This window comes from Scyliorhinus torazame, chromosome 5, assembly GCF_047496885.1.
Source record: "Scyliorhinus torazame isolate Kashiwa2021f chromosome 5, sScyTor2.1, whole genome shotgun sequence".
NCBI lineage: Eukaryota > Metazoa > Chordata > Chondrichthyes > Carcharhiniformes > Scyliorhinidae > Scyliorhinus > Scyliorhinus torazame.
The window spans coordinates 127862663-127888056 of record NC_092711.1 but is presented as its reverse complement, the minus strand read 5'-3'; the positions used below and the strand labels follow the sequence as shown (position 1 = coordinate 127888056).

Here is a 25394-nt window from a genome sequence, read left to right as displayed (position 1 = left end):
CACCACTACTTTGAGACGGCGGATGAAGCGTGGACTTTTATTGTAGAAGAAAAATTGGAATGATTGGACTACGAAAATGAACGTTTGGACAAAGTGGTGGGACGAGTGGGGGGGGGGGGGGCGAAGAGGGATTGTATGATTAATCCTGCGGTATGGTAACTTTTCTTTCTCCCACAGGTGGTGATGGGGGGAGGTGGGGAGGGAGAGGAGATGGGGCGTTGGCCATGGGAGGCGGGGCCGAGGGAGAGGCGCGGGCTTGGTTCCCGCGCTATGATAATTATGGCGGGAATAGAGAAGCAGGAAGGAGGGGGCGCCGCACGGGGCGAGCCGTGATCACGGGGGAAGCCGAGGTCAGCCAGAGTTTGCTGACTTCTGGGAGCAACATGGGGGGAGTAATTAGGCTAGCGGGGGGTCTAGCGGGGGGGGGGGGGGGGAGGGGGGAATTACTGGGTTGCTGCTGCTGGGGAAAGGGGGGAGTGGGTACGGGAAAGGATGGGCGGGGGGGCACCGTCTGGGAGAAATACAGCTGCGTGGGAACTGGGCGAGAAGCTGGAAAAAGATGATGGCTAACTGGCAAGGGGGGGGGGTGGGAAGCCCCCCAACTCGGCTGATCACGTGGAACGTGAGGGGGCTTAACGGGCCGATAAAGAGGGCACGAGTACTCGCACACCTTAAGAAACTTAAAGCAGATGTGGTCATGTTACAGGAAACGCACCTGAAACTGATAGATCAGGTTAGGTTGCGCAAAGGATGGGTAGGGCAGGTGTTCCATTCGGGGCTGGATGCGAAAAACAGGGGGGTGGCTATATTAGTGGGGAAGCGGGTAATGTTCGAGGCAAAGACTATAGTGGCGGATAACGGGGGCAGATACGTGATGGTGAGTGGCAAATTACAGGGAGAGATGGTGGTGTTGGTAAACGTGTATGCCCCGAATTGGGACGATGCCAATTTTATGAGGCGAATGCTAGGACGCATCCCAGACCTAGAGACCGGAAAGCTGATAATGGGGGGAGACTTTAACACGGTGTTGGAACCAAGGCTGGATAGGTCGAAGTCCAGGACTGGTAGGAGGCCGGCAGCAGCCAAGGTGCTTAAGGATTTTATGGAGCAGATGGGAGGGGTGGACCCGTGGAGATTCAGTAGACCTAGGAGTAAGGAGTTCTCGTTTTTCTCCCATGTCCATAAAGTCTATTCACTCATAGACTTTTTTGTGTTGGGTAGGGCATTGATCCCGAGGGTGAGGGGAACGGAATATACGGCTATAGCCATTTCGGATCATGCCCCACACTGGGTAGACTTGGAGATAGGGGAGGAAACAAGAGGGCGTCCACCCTGGAGAATGGACATGGGACTAATGGCGGATGAGGGGGTGTGCTTAAGGGTGAGGGGATGCATTGAAAAGTACTTGGAACTCAATGACAATGGGGAGGTTCAGGTGGGAGTGGTCTGGGAGGCGTTGAAGGCGGTGGTTAGGGGGGAGCTGATATCAATAAGGACACATAAAGGGAAGCAGGAGAGTAAGGAACGGGAGCGGTTGTTGCAAGAACTTTTGAGGGTGGACAGACAGTATGCGGAAGCACCGGAGGAGGGACTGTATAGGGAAAGGCAAAGGCTGCATGTGGAATTTGACTTGCTGACCACAGGCACTGCAGAGGCACAATGGAGGAAGGCGCAGGGTGTACAGTATGAATATGGAGAGAAGGCGAGCAGATTGCTGGCACACCAATTGAGGAAAAGGGGAGCAGCGAGGGAAATAGGGGGGGTGAGAGACGAAGATGGAGAGACGGAGCGGGGAGCGGAGAGAGTGAATGAAGTGTTTAAGACATTTTATAAAAAATTGTATGAAGCTCAACCCCCGGATGGGAGGGAGAGAATGATGGAGTTTTTGGATCGGCTGGAAATTCCCAAGGTGGAAGAGCAGGAAAGGATGGGATTGGGAGCACAGATCATGGTAGAAGAAGTGGTGAAAGGAATTAGGAACATGCAGACGAGAAAGGCTCCGGGACCGGACGGATTCCCAGTTGAATTTTACAGAAAATATTTGGACTTGCTCGCCCCGCCACTGACGAGGACCTTTAACGAGGCAAAGGAAAGGGGACAACTGCCCCCGACTATGTCAGAAGCAACGATATCGCTTCTTTTAAAGAAGGAAAAGGATCCGCTACAATGCGGGTCCTACAGACCAATCTCCCTCCTCAATGTAGATGCCAAGGTCTTGGCCAAGGTAATGGCAATGAGAATAGAGGAATGGGTCCCGGGGGTGGTTCATGAGGACCAAACTGGGTTTGTGAAGGGGAGACAGCTGAACACGAACATACGGAGGTTGTTAGGGGTAATGATGATGGCCCCACCAGAGGGTGAAACGGAGATAGTAGTGGCGATGGATGCCGAGAAAGCATTTGATAGAGTGGAGTGGGATTATCTGTGGGAGGTGTTGAGGAGATTTGGGTTCGGAGAGGGGTATGTTAGTTGGGTGCAGCTGTTGTATAGGGCCCCAGTGGCGAGTGTGGTCACGAATGGACGGGGATCGGCATATTTTCGGCTCCATAGAGGGACAAGGCAGGGATGTCCTCTGTCCCCATTACTGTTTGCACTGGCGATTGAGCCCCTGGCGATAGCGCTGAGAGGTTCCAAGGGATGGAGGGGAATACTTAGGGGAGGAGAAGAACACCGGGTATCTTTATATGCGGATGATCTGCTACTATATGTGGCGGATCCAGCGGAGGGGATGCCAGAAATAATGCGGATACTTGGGGAGTTTGGGGATTTTTCAGGGTATAAATTGAACATGGGGAAGAGTGAGCTGTTTGTGGTGCATCCAGGGGAGCAGAGTAGGGAAATAGAAGACCTACCGTTGAGGAAGGTAACAAGAGACTTTCGTTACCTGGGGATCCAGATAGCTAAGAATTGGGGCACATTGCACAGGCTAAATTTGACGCGGTTGGTGGAACAGATGGAGGAAGATTTCAAGAGATGGGATATGGTAGCATTGTCAATGGCAGGGAGGGTGCAGGCGGTTAAGATGGTGGTCCTCCCGAGATTCCTCTTTGTGTTTCAGTGTCTCCCGGTGGTGATCACGAAGGCTTTTTTCAAAAGGATAGAAAAGAGTATCATGGGTTTTGTTTGGGCCGGGAAGACTCCGAGAGTGAGGAAGGGATTCTTACAGCGTAGTAGGGATAGGGGTGGGCTGGCACTACCGAGCCTAAGTGAGTATTATTGGGCCGCTAATATTTCAATGGTGAGTAAGTGGATGGGAGAGGAGGAAGGAGCGGCGTGGAAGAGATTAGAGAGGGCGTCCTGTAGGGGGACCAGCCTGCAGGCTATGGTGACAGCCCCATTGCCGTTCTCACCAAGGAACTATACCACAAGTCCGGTGGTGGTAGCTACACTGAAGATTTGGGGACAGTGGAGACGACATAGGGGAAAGACCGGAGCACTGGGGGGGTCCCCGATAAGAAACAACCATAGGTTTGCCCCGGGGGGAATGGATGGGGGATATGGAATGTGGCAAAGAGCAGGTATAACGCAATTGAAAGATCTATTTGTGGATGGGAAGTTTGCGAGTCTGGGAGCGCTGACCGAGAAATATGGGTTGCCCCAAGGGAATGCATTCAGGTACATGCAATTGAGGGCTTTTGCGAGGCAACAGGTGAGGGAATTCCCGCAGCTCCTGACACAAGAGGTGCAGGACAGAGTCATCTCAAAGAAATGGGTGGGGGACGGTAAGGTGTCGGATATATATAGGGAAATGAGAGACGAAGGGGAGACTATGATGGACGAACTAAAAGGGAAATGGGAAGAAGAGCTAGGGGAGGAGATTGAGGAGGGGATGTGGGCAGATGCCCTAAACAGGGTAAACTCGTCGTCCTCGTGCGCCAGGCTAAGCCTGATTCAGTTCAAGGTATTACACAGGGCACATATGACTGGAACACGGCTCAGTAAATTTTTTGGGGTGGAGGATAGGTGTGCGAGGTGCTCGAGAAGCCCAGCGAATCATACCCATATGTTTTGGTCATGCCCGGCACTACAGGGGTTTTGGATGGGAGTGACAAAGGTGCTTTCGAAAGTAGTAGGAGTCCGGGTCGAACCAAGCTGGGGGTTGGCTATATTTGGGGTTGCACAAGAGCCGGGAGTGCAGGAGGCGAAAGAGGCCGATGTTTTGGCCTTTGCGTCCCTAGTAGCCCGGCGCAGAATATTGCTAATGTGGAAAGAAGCCAAGCCCCCGGGGGTGGAGACCTGGATAAATGATATGGCGGGGTTCATAAAGTTGGAGCGGATTAAGTTCGTCCTAAGGGGGTCGGCTCAAGGGTTTACTAGGCGGTGGCAACCGTTCGTCGAATATCTTGCGGAAAGATAGATAGGGGAGAACAAAGAAGGCAGCAGCAGCGGCCCAGGACTTGGGGGGGGGGGGGGCGGGTGGGGAGGGATGGGGGGGGGGGGTGGCCTGAGACAAGGCAGTTGCCAATTAGGGCTAGCTTTTATCTTTTATTTTTTTGTTATTTAATATTTATTTATTTGTTGTTGTTTTTGTTTAAATTTAAAAAGGTCATTATTATCTGTATTGTTACAATGTTGTGTAAAAGATGCACAATGTACTGTGTTGGTTGACCAAAAATTTTCAATAAAATATTATTTAAAAAAAAAGAAAGTCCTTTCTTGTCAAAATTCTGAACTCACATCTTTCCCCTCTTTTCCTGCTATCTCCCATAATGCTCTCCCAGAGCTCATCTTGTCTGTGTGACTTACCCTTTGCTCCTTTGACCCGATTCTCACAAAACTGTTGAACATCCAACTTCCACAATCTCCACATTTCCACAGTATCTCCATGGAGTCAGTGTCTTTGTGTGTTTCCTCTTTAGACAATCAAGTGAAGCTTGGTCCTCACACAGAACACGTGTATGGTTTCTCCCCTTAGTGAATGGTGTGGTGTTTCTTCAGGCTGTAACTGGTTAAAGCTCTTTCCACAGTCAGTTCACTGGAACACACTCACTCAGGTGCGTGTGTGTCTCGATGCTTTTCCAGTCACACTGATGTTTGAAATATTTTCCCACAAACAGAACAAACATTTTTCACTCCACATTCACAGTCTGAAAATATTAATGATGTGGAGATGCCGGCGTTGGACTGGGGTGAGCACAGTAAGAAGTCTTACAACATCAGGTTACAATCCAACATGTTTGTTTCGAACACTAGCTTTCAGAGCACTGCTCCTTCACCTGATTCACCTGAGGAAGGAGCAGCGCTCCGAAAGCTAGTGTTTGAAACAAACCTGTTGGACTTTAACCTGATGTTGTAAGATTTCTTACTGAAAATATTCAGGTCCTGACCAATTGAGTGACACTGTCGGATATTTGGTTTGTTTCCTGTCTGAAAATCCTCTCCTAATGCCCTGGAAAATGAGTTTACAAAGGCCACACTATGAGGACAGGGTAGAAATTCAGAACAGCCAATTCCAGTTTCTGGGGAACATTTTTTTCCCCCAAAGCTGTAAATCCCCGTCCCACACACTCTCCCTCCTCCATGGGGCTGAAATCCAAATAAAACATGACATCATTATTTCTGTATCCTTTTACCAAAGTTATATAATTAGAGGTAAGAATATGCTTTATAAATCACTTCATTCAGTCCAAAGATGCGCAGGTTAGGTGGATTATCCATGATAAATTGCCCTCAGTGTCCAAAAAAGGTTAGGTCGGGTTACTGGGTTACAGGGAGGGCTTAGGTAGGGTGCTTTTTCCAAGGGCCGGTGCAGACTCAATGGGCTAAATAGCCTCCTTCTTCACTGTAAATTGTAAAAATTCTATCCATTCATGACTTGCAACCGACATTAATCTGAATCACCCTGACTGAGCAGACAGAATAACAGATGTTAACCTTGTGATCAGAACTGACTGTGTGGAGATTTGATGAGCAATCGCAAAGGTCGTTTCTCCAAATCTTCCAGGGTTTCCTTTGTTCTTCCTCTCCCTCTCGAACTAAGTTATACTGGATATCAGACATAGGGCTCATTCTGGTTCTCTTCCTGCTGACTAAATACTTCAATCAAATATGGAGAAGACTGAATCCACTGTTCGGTCCCTGCTCCAATCTCCATTTCTGACATACCGACTCTATCCCTCTCCCTGGCAACAGTCTGAGACTTCGCGAGTCTCTTTGTAAATTTGGTTTCACATTTGATCCCAATATGAGCTTCTGACCTCATAGAGTTTACAGTAGAAGGTGGCCATTCAGCCCACTGAGTTTGCACCGGCCCTTGGAAAGAGCACCCTAAGCCCACACTCCCACTCTATCCCTGTAACCCCACCTAACCTTTTTGGACACTCAAGGCAATTTAGCATGGCCAATCCACCAAACTTACACATTTTTGGACTCATGTCTGTACTATCACTAAGGCCGCCTGTTTCCACTTGCATTAGATTATCCCGATTTGACAATTCCATCACAAACCTGGCTGCTCTCCCACATTCTACCTATGGAAACTTAAAGTGATCCAAAAGTCTGCTACTCATGTCTTAATTCCCAGCCAGTTCCTTTCCCCTATGATCCCTGTGCTCCGAGACTTGCATTCGCTCCCAGTCAATTCTCACCCTCGTTTTCAAATCCCTCCATGGCCTCGTCTCTCCCTGTGTCTGTATCTCCTCCAGCCCCACAACCCCCTGAGATATCTGCACAGCTCTGATCCTGGACTCTTGTACACCCCCGATTCTAATTACTCCGCCCTGGTTTTCAGTTCCCTCGGCCCCAAGCACTGAATTCCCTCCCGAAACCGCCCCGTCTCCACCTCACTCACCTCCTTTCAGACTCTTTAAAACTCACCTCTTTGACCAAATTTTTGGTCACCTGTCCTAATATCTCCTTTTGTGTCTGGGTGTCTCACTTTGTTTTATAATGTTCCTGTGAAGTTGACTGGGATGATTTATGATGTTAAAGGTGTTATATAAATAGAAGTTGTTGTTGTTGACTGTAACCCTGACCTCCTGCTTTACAAAATCCCATTGGTTTCACAACAAACTCTATCTCTGATGTTTTGCCCCCTGCGGGTTTGCAGCCTCTATAAAGACGGCGGCCGGTAACTCAGGCCTGTCACCGGGAGCAGGCCGCAGCTGTCCCCCCGCTCGATGCAAACCCGGGCCCGGAAACTTCTTATTGGGGTTCGGAACCTCCACCGGGTTTCAGTGAAACCTCCCGGCTGAGTCCATCATCGGCACTGCGCATGCTCCAGCTCACAATGCCCGGGGAGTGATTGACGGCAGCTCTGGTCCAATAGGAAGAGTGGGGCGGGACTGGGGGACCGAACGGGGCGGCTGGTCCTCCAACCAATCGGAGGGAATGGGGGGCGGGGCTGTGCCCGGTATCTCCCACGTGATTGGTACATGCGCAGTGCCGATGACAGCTGAGGATTGAGGCGGTCGGGTGGAAATCGTTCCCTGGTCAGATCCCGCTCGGTAAGTCATGAGGGATGGTTGGAGCCGGTGGATGGGTCGGGAGGCTTCATAAACATTCCGTGTAGGCCCCAAGCCCCGAATACGAAGCTCGGATACGGCAGTTGAACCGGCGAACGCTGCTTGGGCTTTTACCCGAGACAGGCCCGGGTGGACGAAGTGTGCGGCGGAGCGCATGCGTAGTGAGTGAGAGGCCCGGCTTTTGCTCCGGCTCCCGTTCACTCTGATTGGCTGGAGGACCAGCCGCTCTCGGTCAGTCCTCCAGCCCCGCCCCCTGAGCTGTGCAAACCCTTCAGAATCATCCCAGAGATCGAAGTCTTACAACATCAGGTTAAAGTCCAACAGATTTGTTTCAAATCACGAGTTTTTGGAGCACTGCTCTTTCCTCAGGTGAATAAAGAGGTATGTTCTAGAAACAGATATATAGACAAAGTCAAATATGCAAGACAAGGCTTTGAATGCGAGCATTTGCAGGTAATTAAGTCCTTACTCATCCAGAGACAGGGATCTCTCCTAGTTGAAAAATGAAAATCGCTTATTGTCACAAGTAGGCTTCAAATGAAGTTACTGTGAAAAGTCCCTAGTCGCCACATTCCGGCGCCTGTTCGGGGAGGCTGGTATGGGAATTGAACCATGCTGCTGGCCTGCCTTGGTCTGCTTTCAAAGCCAGCGATTTAGCCCTGTGCTAAACAGCCCCTGTTTGCAGACTATTAGAACAAATGTACATTTCTATAAAACCTTGCACTGCCACTGGACCTTCTGAAGTCTTTTAAAGCCAATGGAGTACTTTTGAAACATATTCACTATTGTAATGTAAGAAACTGTAAGTACGCATGTTGGATTGGATTTGTTTATTGTCTCGTGTACTGAGGTACAGTGAAAAGTATTTTTCTGTGAGCAGCTCAACAGATCATTAAGTACGTGGGAAGAAAAGGAAATAAAAGAAAATACATAATCGGGCAGCACAAGGTATACTATGTAACTACATAAGCACTGGCATCGGATGAAGCATACAGGGTGTAGTGTTAATGAGGTCAGTCCATAAGAGTGTCATTTCGGAGTCTGGTAACAGCGGCTGTTTTGAGTCTGTTTGTGCGTGTTCTCAGACTTCTGTATCTCCTGCCCGATGGAAGAAGTTGGAAGAGTGAGTAAGCCAGGTGGAAGGGGTCTTGGATTATGCTGCCCGCTTTCCCCAGGCAGCGGGAGGTGTAAATGGAGTCACTGAATGGGAGGCATGTTCGTGTGATGGACTGGGCGGTGTTCACGACTCTCTGAAGTTTCTTGCGGTCCTGGGCCGAGCAGTTCATAGAATTTACAGTGCAGGAGGCCATTCGGCCCATCGAGTCTGCACCGGCTCTTGGAAAGAGCACCCTACCCAAGGTCAACACCTCCACCCTATCCCCGCAACCCAGCAACCCCACCCAACACTAAGGGCAATTTTGGACACTAAGGGCAATTTATCATGGCCAATCCACCTAACCTGCACATCTTTGGACTGTGGGAGGAAACCGGAGCACCCAGAGGAAACCCACGCACACACAGGGAGGATGTGCAGCTCCGCACAGACAGTGACCCAAGTCGGAATCGAACCTGGGACCCTGGAGCTGTGAAGCAATTGTGCTATCCACAATGCTACCGTGCTGCCCGTGTTGCCATATGTGTAATCACATTTTGTTTTAAAATTGTTATTTTCATCGTGTATTTACTGTCATTAGTAACAAGGTCATGGAAGCCCTTTTATACCTCTAACATGTGTTTCTGCAGCCATTTCACCTTCTATACCTTTTCTTTATTAACTATGTATTGATTTCATAGCAAAAAACACTTTTATACCTCTAACACCTGGCTTCTGCAGCCATTTCACCTTCTGTACCTTTTTTATATTAACTATGTATTGACTTCATACCAAAACACGAATTACATTTATGATTATTCTGTAGTGAACATTGATTATCATTAGTGAATTGGTGTATTGGGTAATTATATTGTAAAGACTAGATCTTTATTTTAAAAATAACACTTTCAATCAAAATGTTTCCAGAAACTGCAGAGCTATCAGCATTTGTTTGAAAAAATAAATTACTTTGTAATTTTGAGAAGTTACTGGACATCATATCTGCCAAGAATAGGTGGGCTGGGCAGTGGTGTAATGGTATTGTTACTGGGCGAGTAATCCAGAGACCCAGGTTAATGCTCTGGGGATCTGGGATTGAATCTGGCTACGACAGACATTGAAATTGAATAAAGGTCTAATGATGACATTGTGGATTGTTGTAAAAACCCATCTGGTTCACTGATGTCCTTTAGGAAATCTGCTCTCCTTACGTGGCCTGGCCTACACGTGACTCCAGATCCACAGCAATGTTGTGGTTGATTTGTAAGTGCCCCCTGAAATAGCCTCGCAAGACACGCAGTTCAAGGGTAATTGGAATGAGCAGTAAATGCTGCCCAGCCAGTGACGCCCACCTCCCATGAATGAATAATTTTTAAGAAGGCTCAGTGAGGTACAGTGATTGGGTTTTAAAAAAATATAAATTTAGAGTATCCGATTATGATGGGGCAATTTAACATGGCCAATCCGCTAAACCTGCACAACTTTGGATTGTGGGGGTGAAACTCACGCGGACACAGGGAGAATGTGCAAACTCCACATGGACAGTGACCAAGGGCCGGGATTCCAACCCGGGTCCTCAGAGCCGTAGTCTCAGTGCTAACCACTGCGCCACGTGCCGTCCTGAAAAGTATTGTTCTGCGAGCAGTCCAGACAGATTGTTCCATACATGAAAAAATCTAGGACATACGATAAATAAACGATGTAAATACATAGACACAGACACTGGGTGAAGCATACCGAGTGTAGTACTACTCAGTACTACCAGTGTATCTGGTATTGACCAAACGTATTCATTAAAATTTACTGCATTAATTCGCTATAAGTCTGTAACAGATGATTAAATAAGTAGTGATCATTAATTGCGTTACAATTAATGAAACCATTTTCTTTTAATTCAGTGGACGTGGGCGTCGCCAGTATTTATTACCCATCCCTCAATGCCCTTGAGGGTTGGTCAGAGTCAACAACATTGCTATGGGTCTGGAGTCACATCTAGGCCAGACTGGGGAAGGACGGCAGATTTCCCTCCCTAAAGGACATTAGTGAACCATAGACTTTTAATTCCAGATATTTTATTGAGTTTAAATTCCATCACCTGCGGTAGTCGGATTGGAACCCGGGTCCCCAGATCATTATCCTGGTTCTCTGGATTACTAGTCCAGCGACGATACCACTACACCACCGCCTCCCCACTGTGTAACTGGTTAAATCTCTTTCCACTGTCAGTTCACTGGAACTCGCTCACTCAGCTGTGTGTTGTGTGGGTCTTGGTGCTTTTCCAGTCACACTGATGTTTGAAATCTTTTCTCACTCAGAACAGAGAAACATTTCTCCTTCCACATTCAAAGGATGATATTCAGGTCCTGATGAATCAACTGACTTCTGTCCGATCTTGATGCAATAGTTAGTCTGAATTTCCCCAATACAAACCTTCTATTGTCCCGTAAAAAAGAGTTTACAAAACTACGGCACTGAGGACCCGGGTTTGAATCCCAGCCCTGGGTCACTGTCCGTGTGGAATTTGCACATTCTCCCCATGTCTGTGTGGGTTATCCCCCACAACCCAAAGATATGCAGGTTAGGTGGATTGGCCACGCAAAATTGCCCTTAATTGGAAAAAGAAAATAATCGGGTACTCTAAATTTATACAAATAAAAGATAAATTGCCTGAACAAGGATGAGGTTCTGTTCCTCGAGTTTCCGTTGAGCTTTATTGGAGCAGTGCAGGAGGCCGAGGACAGAGTGGGAAAGGGGCGGGGAATTAAAATATTAAATGATCAGGCGCTCAGGATTATGCTTGCAGACTGAATGGTGATGTTCCACAGTCACCCAATCCAGATTTAATCTCAACAGTGTCGGGGAGAGCAAATCGTGAGCAGTGAATACACAATACTGGATAGCAAGAAGTACAAATAAATCACTGTCACCTGGAAAGTGTGTTTGGAATCCTGGAATGTGGGAGGGATGGCGATGAACTGGCGGTTGTTGCATCTGTTGTGTCTGCATGGAATGATTTACAGTGATGTTCATAACAACACAAGAAATGGGAGCGGGGGGAGACCATATGGCTCATCGAGCCTCTGCATTTCTTGCTGGGTGTATGCTGCCTGATCAGGCATCATTCTGGTATACCTTTCTGTGTCTTCCCCAGACCTTCGAGATCCATCTTATGATATGGATACATTAGCTCAACAACCCTGTGAATAATTTAGTCAGGCCCAGTGTCAGCGAGTCTTTCGCTGAACATTATTCTTAATGCCATAACTGACAGGTTAAGAGTGAAAAAAAACAACTGTTTAGTAGTAAGGGGATGCTCTACAGTGTACAGACTGTCTCGTTGGATCTTATTCTGTCCCATCTTGCATTCAGCTAACAGTAAAATGACTAAAATACTGCAACATACAGGCATTTGGGCAACGGTGAGTTTGTGGCTCAGATTAGTTAAAGTCTCCATGTTGTAAAATAGCTCCAGAAGGACTGGAGAAGATGCAGGAAAAGATATTTGAATTATACCTGAACTGGCAGGTTATACCCAGCAAGAAAGATTGGACAGGATGTAAACCTTTTCTCTGGAAAAGGGAATGAAGGATGACCTGATCCTGTAAGGTTATGAACAGGTTTGATTTTTTTTTTTTTAAATAATGGGCAGCACGGTAGCATAGTGGATAGCACAATTGCTTCACAGCTCCAGGTTCGATTCCCAGCTTGGGTCACTGTCTGTGTGGAGTCTACACGTCCTCCCCGTGTGTGCGTGGATTTCCTCCGGGTGCTCCGGTTTCCTCCCACAGTCCAAAGATGTGCAGGTTAGGTGGATTGGCCATGATAAATTTCCCTTAGTGTCCAAAATTGCCCTTCGTGTTGGGTGGGGTTACTGGGTTATGGGGATAGGGTGGAGGTGTTGACCGTGGGTGGGGTGCTCTTTCCAAGAGCCAGTGCAGACTCGATGGGCTTAATGGCCTCCTTCTGCACTGTAAATTCTATGATAATCTATGATTTGTATTGCAGTTTTCACAAAATATCAACAACAAAATGAAAAAGGAACCCAATAGAATTAAATACAAAACAAAATAAAACAACCCCCGTGCCCCCCTCCCCCTATACATAAGTAATAAGTTAACACCCCAAATTAACACGTAGCAAACATAGCAAATATATACACCCCCTCAGATCCCCCAGTGTAGACAAACAAAAATAAAATAGGAACCCCCCCCACCCGGGTTGCTGCTGACCATTGTCTACCGTTCTGCCAGGAAGTCCAAGAATGGTTGCCACCGCTTTAAAAACCCTTGCACCGATCCCCTTGAGGCAAATTTGACCCTCTCCAATTTGATAAACCCCGCCATATCGTTGATCCAGGATTCCACGCTTGGGGGCCTCGCATCCTTCCACTGAAGAAGAATCCTTCACCGGGCTACCAGGAACGCAAAGGCCAGAATACCGGCCTCTTTTGCCTCCTGCACTCCCGGCTCCCCTGCAACCCCAAATATTGCGAGCCCCCAGCCCGGTTTGACCCTGGATCCTACCACCCTCGACACCGTCCTTGCTACGCCCTTCCAAAACTCCTCCAGCGCTGGGCATGCCCAGAACATATGGGTGTGGTTTGTTGGGCTCCCTGAGCACCTAACACACCTGTCCTCACCCCCAAAAAACCAGCTCACCCTTGTTCCGGTCATGTGTGCCCTGTGCAGCACCTTAAACTGTATGAGGCTGAGCCTCGCACACGTAGAGGAAGAGTTCACCCTCCCAAGGGCATCTGCCCACGTCCCCTTGATCTCCTCCTCCCACTTACCTTTCAACTCCACCACCGAGGCCTCCTCCTCCTGCATCACCTGGTATGTTGCCGAGATCTTCCCCTCTCCAACCCACACCCCCGAGAGCACCCTGTCCTGTACCGTGCGTGGCAGCAGCAGCGGGAATTTCACCACTTGTCGCCTGGCAAACGCCCTTACCTGTAGTTACCTAAAGGTGTTCCCCGGGGTTAGCCCATACTTCTCCTCCAGCTTACCAAGGCTCGCGAACTTCCCATCCACAAACAGGTCCCCTTCTTATCCCTGCCCTGTGCCACCCCAAAAACCCTCCATCTATTCTCTCTGGGACAAACCGGTGGTTCCCCCGTATTGGGGTCCACACCGAGGCCCCCACTTCCCCCACCGGGTCCGCCACATATAGCAGCAAGTCGTCTGCATAGAGCGACATCCTATGCTCCTCCCCACCCTGCACCAACCCCCTCTAGTTCCTCAACTCCCTCCGTGCCATAGCCAGGGGTTCAATCGCCAGTGCGAAGAGCAGGGGGGACAGGGGACACCCCTGCCTCGTCCCTTGATGCAACCGAAAGTACTCAGACCTCCTCTTGTTCGTTGCCACACTCGCCATCGGGACCTCGTACAACAGCTTAACCCACCTGACGAACCCCTCCCCAAACCCGAACCACTTCAGCACCTCCCACAGGTACCCCCACTCTACCCTATCGAAGGCCTTCTCAGCGTCCATGAACAGGTTTGATATGATAGACAAGTGGAAGATGTTTTCATTGGAGGGGAATAAATATGAGTTAGTCATTAATTAATCTAATGTGCAGTTCAAGAGCAGTTCAGAGGGCGATCACTCACATACTTCACATGTGCAAAGAAATATTTCCTCAGTTTTCCCACTGGTTAACACTCCCCGGGGAACACCTTTAAAAGCCCCAAACCATTTTATACGATTTCAGCACATTGTTATTGACGAGGGGCAGTTTAACTGTTCTGTCCAGGAAGACAAAAATCACTATTCACCTGAACCTGCTCAGACCCCAACATGTTAACAACTCACTGTCGGCGTTTGGTCTGCTGTCAATCACACCCAGGAGGGCCTGTATTATTTTGTTGCTGTATTAATTTATTTAATACATATGTTCCCTTGGCACAATGGTACCAAACGTAATCGGTTGGCAAAGCATCATTTCTATCAGCAATATCGACTTCAGTCGCGGGGTTATTACCCAACATGGACTGCGGCTGGGAATGTGCTCTATCCACATCACAGGAGCCCCTCTCACATGCGCAGTGTCCAGCTGTGACTGGAGCATGCGCCGTTCGGGCGGTCACTGGTGAATGCGCAGGTTGTTGATGACAGCGCGTTGAGCGGGAAAGAAAATCGAGCGACTTTCAGGAATAGAATATAGAACATAGCGCAGTACAGGCCCTTCGGCCCACGATGTTGCACCGAAACAAAAGCCATCTAACCTACACTGTGCCATTATCATCCATATGTTTATCCAATAAACTTTTAAATGCCCTCAATGTTGGCGAGTTCACTGCTGTAGCAGGTAGGGCACTCCACGGCCTCACTACTCTTTGCGTAAAGAACCTACCTCTGACCTCTGTCCTATTACTATTACCCCTCAGTTTAAAGCTATGTCCCCTCGTGCCAGCCATTTCCATCCGCGCGAAAAGGCTCTCACTGTCCACCCTATCCAACCCCCTGATCATTTTGTATGCCTCTATTAAGTCTCCTCTTAACCTTCTTCTCTCCAATGAAAACAACCTCAAGTCCATCAGCCTTTCCTCATAAGATTTTCCCTCCATACCAGGCAACATCCTGGTAAATCTCCTCTGCACCCGCTCCAAAGCCTCCACGTCCTTCCTATAATGCGGTGACCAGAACTATACGCAATACTCCAAATGCGGCCGTACCAGAGTTCTGTACAGCTGCAACATGACCTCCTGACTCCGGAACTCAATCCCTCTGCCAATAAAGGCCAACACTCCACAGGCCTTCTTCACAACCCTATCAACCTGGGTGGAAACTTTCAGGGATCTATGTACATGGACACCTAGATCCCTCTGCTCATCCACACTTCCAAGAACTTTACCATTAGCCAAATATTCCGCATTCCTGTTATTCCTTCCAAAGTGAATCACCTCACACTTCTCTACATTAAACTCCATTTGCCACCTCTCAGCCCAGCTCTGCAGCTTATCTATATCCCTCTGTAACCTGCTACATCCTTCCACACTATCGACAACACCACCGACTTTAGTATCGTCTGCAAATTTACTCACCCACCCTTCTGCGCCTTCCTCTAGGTCATTGATAAAAATGACAAACAGCAACGGCCCCAGAACAGATCCTTGTGGTACGCCACTTGTCACAACTCCATTCTGAACATTTCCCATCAACCACCACCCTCTGTCTTCTTTTAGCTAGCCAATTTCTGATCCACATCTCTAAATCACCCTCAATCCCCAGCCTCCGTATTTTCTGCAATAGCCTACCGTGGGGAACCTTATCAAACGCTTTGCTGAAATCTATATACACCACATCAACTGCTCTACCCTCATCTACCTGTTCAGTCACCTTCTCAAAGAACTCGATAAGGTTTGTGAGGCATGACCGACCCTTCACATAGCCATGCTGACTATCCCTGATCATATTATTCCTATCTAGATGATTATAAATCTTGTCTCTTATAATCCCCTCCAAGACTTTACCCACTACAGACGTGAGGCTCACCGGTCTATAGTTGCCGGGGTTATCTCTGCTCCCCTTTTTGAACAAAGGGACCACATTTGCTATCCTCCAGTCCTCTGGCACTATTCCTGTAGCCAATGATGACATAAAAATCAAAGCCAAAGGTCCAGCAATCTCTTCCCTGGCCTCCCAGAGAATCCTAGGATAAATCCCATCAGGACCCGGGGACTTATCTATTTTCAGCCTGTCCAGAATTTTTTTTTTTAATAAATATTTTATTGAAAATTTTTGGTCAACCAACACAGTACATTGTGCATCCTTTACACAATATTATAACAACACAAATAACAATGACCTATTTTATAAACAAAAAATGAATAAATAATAAATAACAAAAATGAAAACTAACCCTAATTGGCAACTGCCTTATCACAAGTAACACTCTCCAAAAATATAATTTAACAGTCCAATATATAATTATCTGTCGCAACGACCTATACATATTATACAGTATATATTAACAACCCTGAGAGCCCTTCTGGTTCCTCCTCCCCCCCCCCCCCCCCCCCCCTGATCCTGGGCTGCTGCTGCTGCCTTTTTTCCATTCCATCTATCTTTCTGCGAGGTATTCGACGAACGGTTGCCACCGCCTGGTGAACCCTTGAGCCGACCCCCTTAGAACGAACTTAATCCGCTCTAGCTTTATAAACCCTGCCATGTCATTTATCCAGGTCTCCACCCCGGGGGCTTGGCTTCTTTCCACATTAACAATATCCTGCGCCGGGCTACTAGGGACGCAAAGGCCAAAACATCGGCCTCTCTCGCCTCCTGCACGCCCGGCTCTTGTAGCCTGTCCAGAATTGCCAACACCTCTTCCCTACGTACCTCAATGCCATCTATTCTATTAGCCTGGGTCTCAGCATTCTCCTCCACAACATTATCTTTTTCCTGAGTGAATACCGACGAAAAATATTCATTTAGTATCTCGCCTATCTCTTCAGACTCCACACACAACTTCCCATCCCTGTCCTTGACTGGTCCTACTCTTTCCCTAGTCATTCGCTTATTCCTGACATACCTATAGAAAGCTTTTGGGTTTTCCTTGATCCTACCTGCCAAATACTTCTCATGTCCCCTCCTTGTTCGTCTTAGCTCTCTCTTTAGATCCTTCCTCACTACCTTGTAACTATCCATCGGCCCAACTGAAACTTCACACCTCATCTTCACATAGGCCTCCTTCTTCCTCTTAACAAGAGATTCCATTTCTTTGGTAAACCACGGTTCACTCGCTCGACGCCTTCCTCCCTGCCTGACCGGTACATACTTATCAAGAACACGCAGTAGCTGATCCTTGAACAAGCTCCACTTATCCAGTGTGCCCAACACTTGCAGCCTACTTCTCCACCTTATCCCCCCCCAAGTCACGTCTAATGGCATCATAATTGCCCTTCCCCCAGCTATAACTCTTGCCCTGCGGTGTATACTTATCCCTTTCCATCATTAACGTAAACGTCACCGAATTGTGGTCACTGCCCCCAAAGTGCTCTCCTATCTCCAAATCCAACACCTGGCCTGGTTCATTACCCAAAACCAAATCCAACGTGGCCTCGCCTCTTGTTGGCCTGTCAACATATTGTGTCAGGAAACCCTCCTGCACACACTGTACAAAAAACGACCCATCTAATGTACTCGAACTATATCTTTTCCAGTCAATATTTGGAAAGTTAAAGTCTCCCATAATAACTACCCTGTTACTTTCGCTCTTATCCAGGATCGTCCTCGCCATCCTTTCCTCTACATCCCTAGAACTATTTGGAGGCCTATAGAAGACTCCCAACAGTGTGACCTCTCCTTTCATGTTTCTAACCTCAGCCCATACTACCTCGGAAGATGAGTCCCCATCTAGCATCCTCTCCGCCACCGTAATACTGCTCTTGACTAGCAGAGCCACACCTCTCCCTCTTTTGCCTCCTTCTCTGAGCTTACTAAAACACCTAAACCCCGGAACCTGCAACATCCATTCCTGTCCCTGCTCTATCCATGTCTCCGAAATGGCCACAACATCGAAGTCCCAGGTACCAACCCATGCTGCCAGTTCCCCTACCTTATTTCGTATACTCCTGGCATTGAAGTAGACGCACTTCAAACCACCTACCTGAACACTGGCCCCCTCCTGCGACGTCAAATCTGTGCTCCTGACCTCTCTACTCTCATTCTCCCTTACCCTAAAACTACAATCCAGGTTCCCATGCCCCTGCTGCATTAGTTTAAACCCCCCCAAAGAGCACTAACAAATCTCCCCCCCAGGATATTTGTACCCCTCAGATTCAGATGTAGACCATCCTGTCTGTAGAGGTCCCACCTTCCCCAGAAAGAGCCCCAGTTATCCAGAAATCTGAATCCCTCCCGCCTGCACCATCCCTGTAGCCACGTGTTTAATTGCTCTCTCTCCCTATTCCTCATCTCATTATCACGTGGCACGGGCAACAACCCAGAGATAACAACTCTGTTTGTTCTAGTTCTGAGCTTCCATCCTAGCTCCCTGAAAGACTGCCTGACATCCTTGTCCCCTTTCCTACCTATGTCGTTAGTGCCAATGTGGACCACGACTTGGGGCTGCTCCCCCTCCCCCCCTAAGGACCCGGAAAACACGATCCGAGACATCACGTACCCTTGCACAAGGGAGGCAACATACCAAACGTGAGTCTCTCACGCTCCCACAAAATCTCCTATCTGTGCCCCTGACTATCGAGTCCCCAATTACTAATGCTCTGCTCCTCTTCCCCCCCTTCCCTTCTGAGCAACAGGGACAGACTCCGTGCCAGAGGCCCGTACCCCATGGCTTCCTCTCCACCAGAATTTATTGGTGAGGGTCTTCCCAGAAGTCCGCGGGTCGAACTTCCTGTTCCCGCCTTAAACACTAAAATTAAATTTTAAAAAACAGCAAAGAGGGACCGAAAACGGGACCAGGTAAGTGTTTACAGCTGAAATTGACTAGCCTGCTCCTGTGAAGGTCTCCCAGAAATCACTAACGCACCGCTCCCGCTGAAATCGACTGGCCTGCTCCTGCAAAGACAAGTGTTTTTAAAGGAGAGCTGGTGGCCGGGGAGCAATAGAAGCTGTGGAGTGAGCCGGGAGGCTTCAGAAATACCCCGTGGAGGCTTCAACTCCCGAGGAAAATGTTAACGGTCCCGTCTTACACAGCACCAAACAGAGTGAGAGCTGAGCGGTGACAGGCCCGGGTTACCGGCCGCCATCTTTACAGAGGACAAGGTGCCGCAGGGCGCATGCGCTGCGAGCCTGGACCGGATGCCAACTCTCCCGGATTGACTGACTGGAGTCTCCGGGATTTTATTTTATTCATTTGTGGGGGTCACTGGCTGGGCCAACATTTATTGCCCATTCCTAATTTCGCTCGAACTGAGCTGCTTCCTCGGCCATCTCGGAGGACATTTAAAGAGTCAACCACATTGCTGTGGTTTGGAATCGTGTCAGCCAGACCAGGTAAGGATCAAAATGTTCTTTTCTGTTCATTCATGGGATGTGGGTGTCGCTGGCTGGGCCAGCATTCACTGCCCAGCACTAATTGCCCTTCAACTGAGTGCATCTCAGAGAGCATTTTAAGAGTCAACAAGCTGACTGTGGATCTGGAGTCACGTGTAGGCCAGACCAGGTAAGGATAGAAGATTTCCTTCACTGTAGGACGTCAGTGAACAAGGTGGCTCTTTGCAACAATCGACAATGGTTTCTGCCGTGGTGAGATTCATACCTGTGTGTCTGGGAAATCATTAGGACAGTAAAGAAGGTTTTTTCGTTATTTTCTTTGAACATTTCTCTTAAGCGGATATAAAAATATTGAAAATGGGTTAAAGGTTGTTTGGCTGACAGTCAATCACTGTCCTGTGAGGTAACGAGTCCTTTTGCTTCCCAATTGGCCGAGGAAGGCAGTGTGTCACAAGGCTGGATGTGTTGACTGATTAATGGCTGGAGGATGGGGGGGGGGGGTCATGTGATCAAACCTCCAGGAATACATTTAATCAAAGTTGACGAGGAGAGAATGTTGTGAATTTCTATCCTAAACTGACTGAGGTTTCTGTAAATTTACAGGATACTGGAAGTGGAGGTTGAACAGACGGGGAAACGCAAACCAAACATCACATCGCGATCTGACAGAGTCACTCGATTCATGAGAAACTGAATTTCAGCAGCATCTGGGTGTGGAAGGTAAAAGGTTTGTCTGTACTGTCTGTGAGGGAAGATTTCAAGTCTCAGTGTGACTGGAAAAGCCCCGAGATTCACAAACCCTGGTTAGATCAAACCTGGAGAACTGTGTTCAGTTCTGGGCAACAAACCTGAGGAAGGATAGAATGGCCTCAGAGGGAGTGTAGCACAGATTTACCTGAGTGATATCGGAACCCCCCCCCCCTCGGGGTTAAATTACAAAACTAGATTACACAAAAGAGTCAGAGACATGATGGCACAAAGAAGGGCATTCGGCCCATTGAGTCCATGCTAGCTCTCTGGAGCAATCCAGTCAGTCCCATTCTCCTGCTCTATCCCTGTATCCTCGCAGATTTATTTCCCTCGGATGTCTATCCAATTTCCTTTTGAAATCAAATCATTCATTGTGTCTATTTTCAAACTCCCTCATAGGCAGCAAGTTTTAGGTAATTGCCGCTCGCTGTGTAATAACATACATCTCATATAGAACATAGAACATTACAGCGCAGTACGAGCCTGATCAGCATTGATTAAGATTGCAGCCGATCTCATTCTAACCTCAACTCCACATTCCTGCCGACCCCGATAACCTTTCACCCCTTGCCCATCAAGAATCTATCCAGCTCTGCCTTAAAAATATTCAAGGAATCTGCTTCCACTGCCTTTTAAGAAGTCTTACAACACCAGGTTAATGTCCAACAGGTTTGTTTCAAACTAGTTGGACTTTAACCTGGTGTTGTAAGACTTCTAACTGTGCTCACCCCAGTCCAACGCCGGCATCTCCACATCATGACTGCCTTTTAAGGACGCGAGTTCCAAAGTCTTACAACCCTCCGAAGAATAAAAAATCCACATCTCCATCTGAAATGGGTGACCCCTCACTTTGCAATAGTGACCCCCTTGTTCTAGATTCCCCCACAAGAGGAAACATCCTCTCCACATCCACCCTGTCAAGACCCCTCAGGATCTTATGTAGTTCAATCCAGGTTTTACCCAAAGCTTTAAATCTGTGTCCCGACTGCTTGTACGATCAGTGAATGGAAACAGCGTTTTTTTGTCCACCCGATGGAAATCTGCAGTAATCTTGTGTCCCTGAATGAAATCTCCCCTCAACCTCCTTTGCTGAAACCATTCTGGTAAATCTCCTCTGCACCTTCTCCAAGAATCTTCACATCCTTCTTTTTTTTAAATTTTAGAGTACCCAATTCATTTTTTTCCAATTAAGGGGCAATTTAGCATGGCCAATCCACCTAGACTGCACATCTTTGGGTTGTGGGGGTGAAACCCATGCAAACACGGGGAGAATGTGCAAACTCCACACGGACAGTGACCCAGAGCTGGGATCGAACCTGGGACCTCGGCGCCGAGTGGCAGCAGGGCTAACGTTCTGCACCAACGTGCTGCCCACTTCACATCCTTCCTGAAGCGTGGTGACCAGAGCTTCATTGAATTCCTACAGTGCCGAATCATAGAATTTACAGCGCAGAAGGAGGCATTTCAGCCCATCAGGTCTGCACTGGCCCTTGCAAAGAGCACCCTCATTCAACTTAAGCCCATGCCGGGGCAGCACGGTGGTGCAGTGGGTTAGCCCTGTTGCCTCACGGCGCCGAGGTACCAGGTTCGATCCCGGCTCTGAGTCATTGTCCGTGTGGAGTTTGCACATTCTCCCCGTGTTTGCGTGCGTTTCGCCCCCACAACCCAAAGATGTGCAGGGTAGGTGGATTGGGCACGCTAAATTGCCCCTTAATTGGAAAAAATGAATTGTGTACTCTAAAAAAATTTTATTTTTTAAAAACTTACGTCCATGCCTCCACCCTGTCCCCGGAACCAAGTGACCCCAACTAACCTTCGGACACTAAGGGGCAATTTAGCATGGCCAATCCACCTAACCTGCACATCTTGGGACTGTGGGAGGAAACCCGCGTAGACACGGGAGAAATTGCAAACTCCAGACACAGTCACCCAAGACTCGAATCGAACCCTGGTGCTGTGAGGCAGCAGTGCTAACCACTGTGCCACCAGAAGCATAGTTTCAGTATCAATATTTCAATTTATGAAGCTCAAGGTCGAATATGCTTTGCCAACTACTGTCTTAATATGTCTTGTAGATACACAAAATCCCTCTTCACCTCTTTCTCACTCCTCCCAAAGAGGCCAATTGGGTTGTTATGACAATCCAGCAGTTTTCATGGTCACTTTTTCCCAGTGCCGGCCCCACAAATGACCAGATTCATTCAGCTCAATTTCACAACCTGCCTTTGTGTTTTTGTGGGTTCTCTCTCACTCCCTATTTTCTGTTTTAAAACAGTTTCACAGGGTGTTCGAAGGGGAGGCTTCAAAGTCCGGAAACTCAAACCAAGCATCACATCAGGATCTGACAGAGTCCTCAATTTATCACATCCTGAATATCAGCGGATTTTGAACATGGAAGGAACAAGCATCGTTGACAGTGGGGAGAAACCGTACATGATTTGTTTGTGTGGACGAGGATTCGCTCTATCATCAGGCCTCACAAGCCACAAATGCAGTCACACTGAGGAGAAACTGCGGAAATGTGGGGACTGTGGGAAAGGATTCCCTTCCCCATCCAAGCTGGAAATTCATCGCCGTAGTCACACTGGGGAGAGACCATTCACCTGCTCCACGTGTGGGAAGGGATTCACTGACTCATCCGCCCTGCAAAATCACAAGCGAATTCACACTGGGGAGAGACCGTTCACCTGCTCCACGTGTGGGAAGAGATTCACTCAGTCATCCACTCTGTCCACACACCAGCGAGTTCACACTGGGGAGAGACCGTTCACCTGCTCCAAGTGTGGGAAGGAATTCACTCGTTCATCCCACCTGCTGAGACACCAGCAAATTCACACTGAGGAGAGGCCATTGAGCTGTTCCAAGTGTGGGAAGGGATTCGGTGATTCATCCACTCTGCAGAAGCACCAGCGAGATCACTCCAGGGAGAAACCATTCACCTGCTCAGAGTGTGGGAAGGGATTTACTATTTCATCTGACCTGCTGAGTCACCAGCGAGTTCACACTGATGAGAGACCGTTTCGATGTCCAGACTGTGGGAATTGCTATAAAACTTCTGGGAATCTGACACGCCATCAACGTGTTCACACTGACGAGAGACCGTTTAGGTGCTCTCACTGCGGGAATGGGTTCACACAATCATCTCAGCTCATTGTACATCAGCGAACCCACACTGGGGAGAGGCCATTCACCTGCTCCAAGTGTGGGAAGGGATTCACCACTTCATCCCACCTCCTGAGACACCAACGAGGCCACAAGTAACCACAGTGATTGGGTTTTGCTGTTTCTCACATTCAGGACTGAAGCATGTTCATTTGGGTCCATTTCTGCTGATAACAAACTCCAGCCCATTTACAGGGGCTAAGATTCTGGCTGAAAGTCAAATAAATTAGATTTGTGTGAAATACGCAGTGTGTTGAAATTTTCTAATATTTCTGACACGTTAGTTCCTTTTGAAGTTCTCTCGCTCTCCCCTGTCTCTTCCATCCTCACAAGACGTGTGAGGAGCTTGTGGAGCTTCTTTGTGACGAGGTTGAGTAAATCCGATCAGCTGCCTCTGCTGCTTCCCTCCCTTCCACGAGCCCACCGGACCAAACTGTCTCTAAATTTCATCCTTGCCCGAGCCCTGAACCCACAGCTTTCTCTAGTTTCTTTCCCATCTCCCCATATGCTCTTCATCTTGTCCATGAGACCCAGCTCCTGCTCCATACCCAATTCCCACTGAGCCACTGATCAGCCAGCTACTTACTCAGTGTCCACGTATATTGTCAACATTTCTCACTCTTCAGGTACTGTCCCTCTGTCCTTCAAATCTGCCATCATCACCCTCTCCTCAATAAAACAAACCCTTGACCCTGCCATCCTTACAAATTACTGCCCCATCTTCAACCTCCCTCTCCTCTCCAAACTCTTTGAACTTGTTGTCACCTCCCAAATCCTCGCCCATCTTTCCCAGAACTCCCATGTTTGAATCCTTTCAATCAGGCCTCTGCCCTATCACAGTGAAATACAAGAGACAAACAGTGGTTAGCACTGTGAAGCAACATTTCTGACGTCAGGGAAATACCACCAGACAGAACCATCGGATGAGACTGAGAGAGAAAATCCTACAGAATCTTAGAATTTACAGTGCAGAAGGAGGCCAGTCGGCATTCGAGCGTGCTCCGGCCGTTGGAAAGAGCACCCTACTTAAGCCCATGCCTCCACCCTATCCCAGTAACTCGACCTAAACATTTTTGGTAGCACAGTGGTTAGCACTGTTGCTTCACAGCTCCAGGGTCCCAGGTTCGATTCCCAGCTTGGATCAGTTTGTGTCGGGTCTGCACATTCTCCCTGTGTCTGCGTGGGTTTCCTCCGGGTGCTCCGGTTTCCTCCCACAAGTCCCGAATGACGTGCTGTTAGGTAATTTGGACATTCTGAATTCTCCCTCTGTGTAGCCGGACAGGCGCCGGTATGTGGCGACTCGGGGCTTTTCAGTAACTTCATTGCAGTGTTAATGTAAGCCTACTTGTGACAATAAAGATTATTATATTATAAAGGGGCAATTTAGCGTGGTCAATCCACCTAACCTGTATATCTTTGGACGGTGGGAGAAAACTGGAACACCCGGAGGGAACCCACACACACACGGGGAGAATGTGCAAACTCCACACAGTCACCCAAGGCTGGAATAGCTGAAACATCAACACGCTGCTCCTGGCAGTTGATGGTACAGTGGTTTAAAAAGGTATGTCATATAGAATAAAAACAGAAAATGCGAGATTAATTCAACAGCATCATAGAATCCCTGCAGTGCAGAAGGAGGCCATTCAGCCCATCAAGTTTGCATGCACGAACCCTACAAAAGAGCGCCCCACCAAGGCGCACTTCCTCTGACATTTCCCCGTAACCCCACTTCACCTTTGGTAACTAAGGGGCAATTTAGCATCGGCAATCCACCAACTCAGCCCATCTTTGGACAGTGGGAGAAAACTGGAGCATCCGGAGGGAACCCACACAGACACGCGGAGAATGTGCAAACTCTACACAGTCATCTGAGGCCGGAATTGAACCGAGGTCGCTGTGAGGCAGCAGTGTTTAGCAGTGTGCCACCATGCCACATCTGTGGCGAGTTAAACAAAGTTAATGTTTGT

The 25394-nt window shown here is 48.3% G+C and overlaps 1 protein-coding gene across 1 annotated transcript in view; it reads left to right on the top strand.

The window, feature by feature from the left end:
• Nucleotides 1-23666, top strand: part of LOC140417907 (uncharacterized) — a 92311-nt gene extending 68645 nt beyond the window's left edge. The window contains exon 3 of the mRNA XM_072501339.1: nucleotides 22540-23666. Coding sequence (XP_072357440.1) covers nucleotides 22540-23523 — 984 coding nt within the window. The 3' untranslated portion in view covers nucleotides 23524-23666. The remainder of the gene's footprint in view (nucleotides 1-22539) is intronic.
• The last annotated feature ends 1728 nt before the right edge of the window (nucleotides 23667-25394 follow it).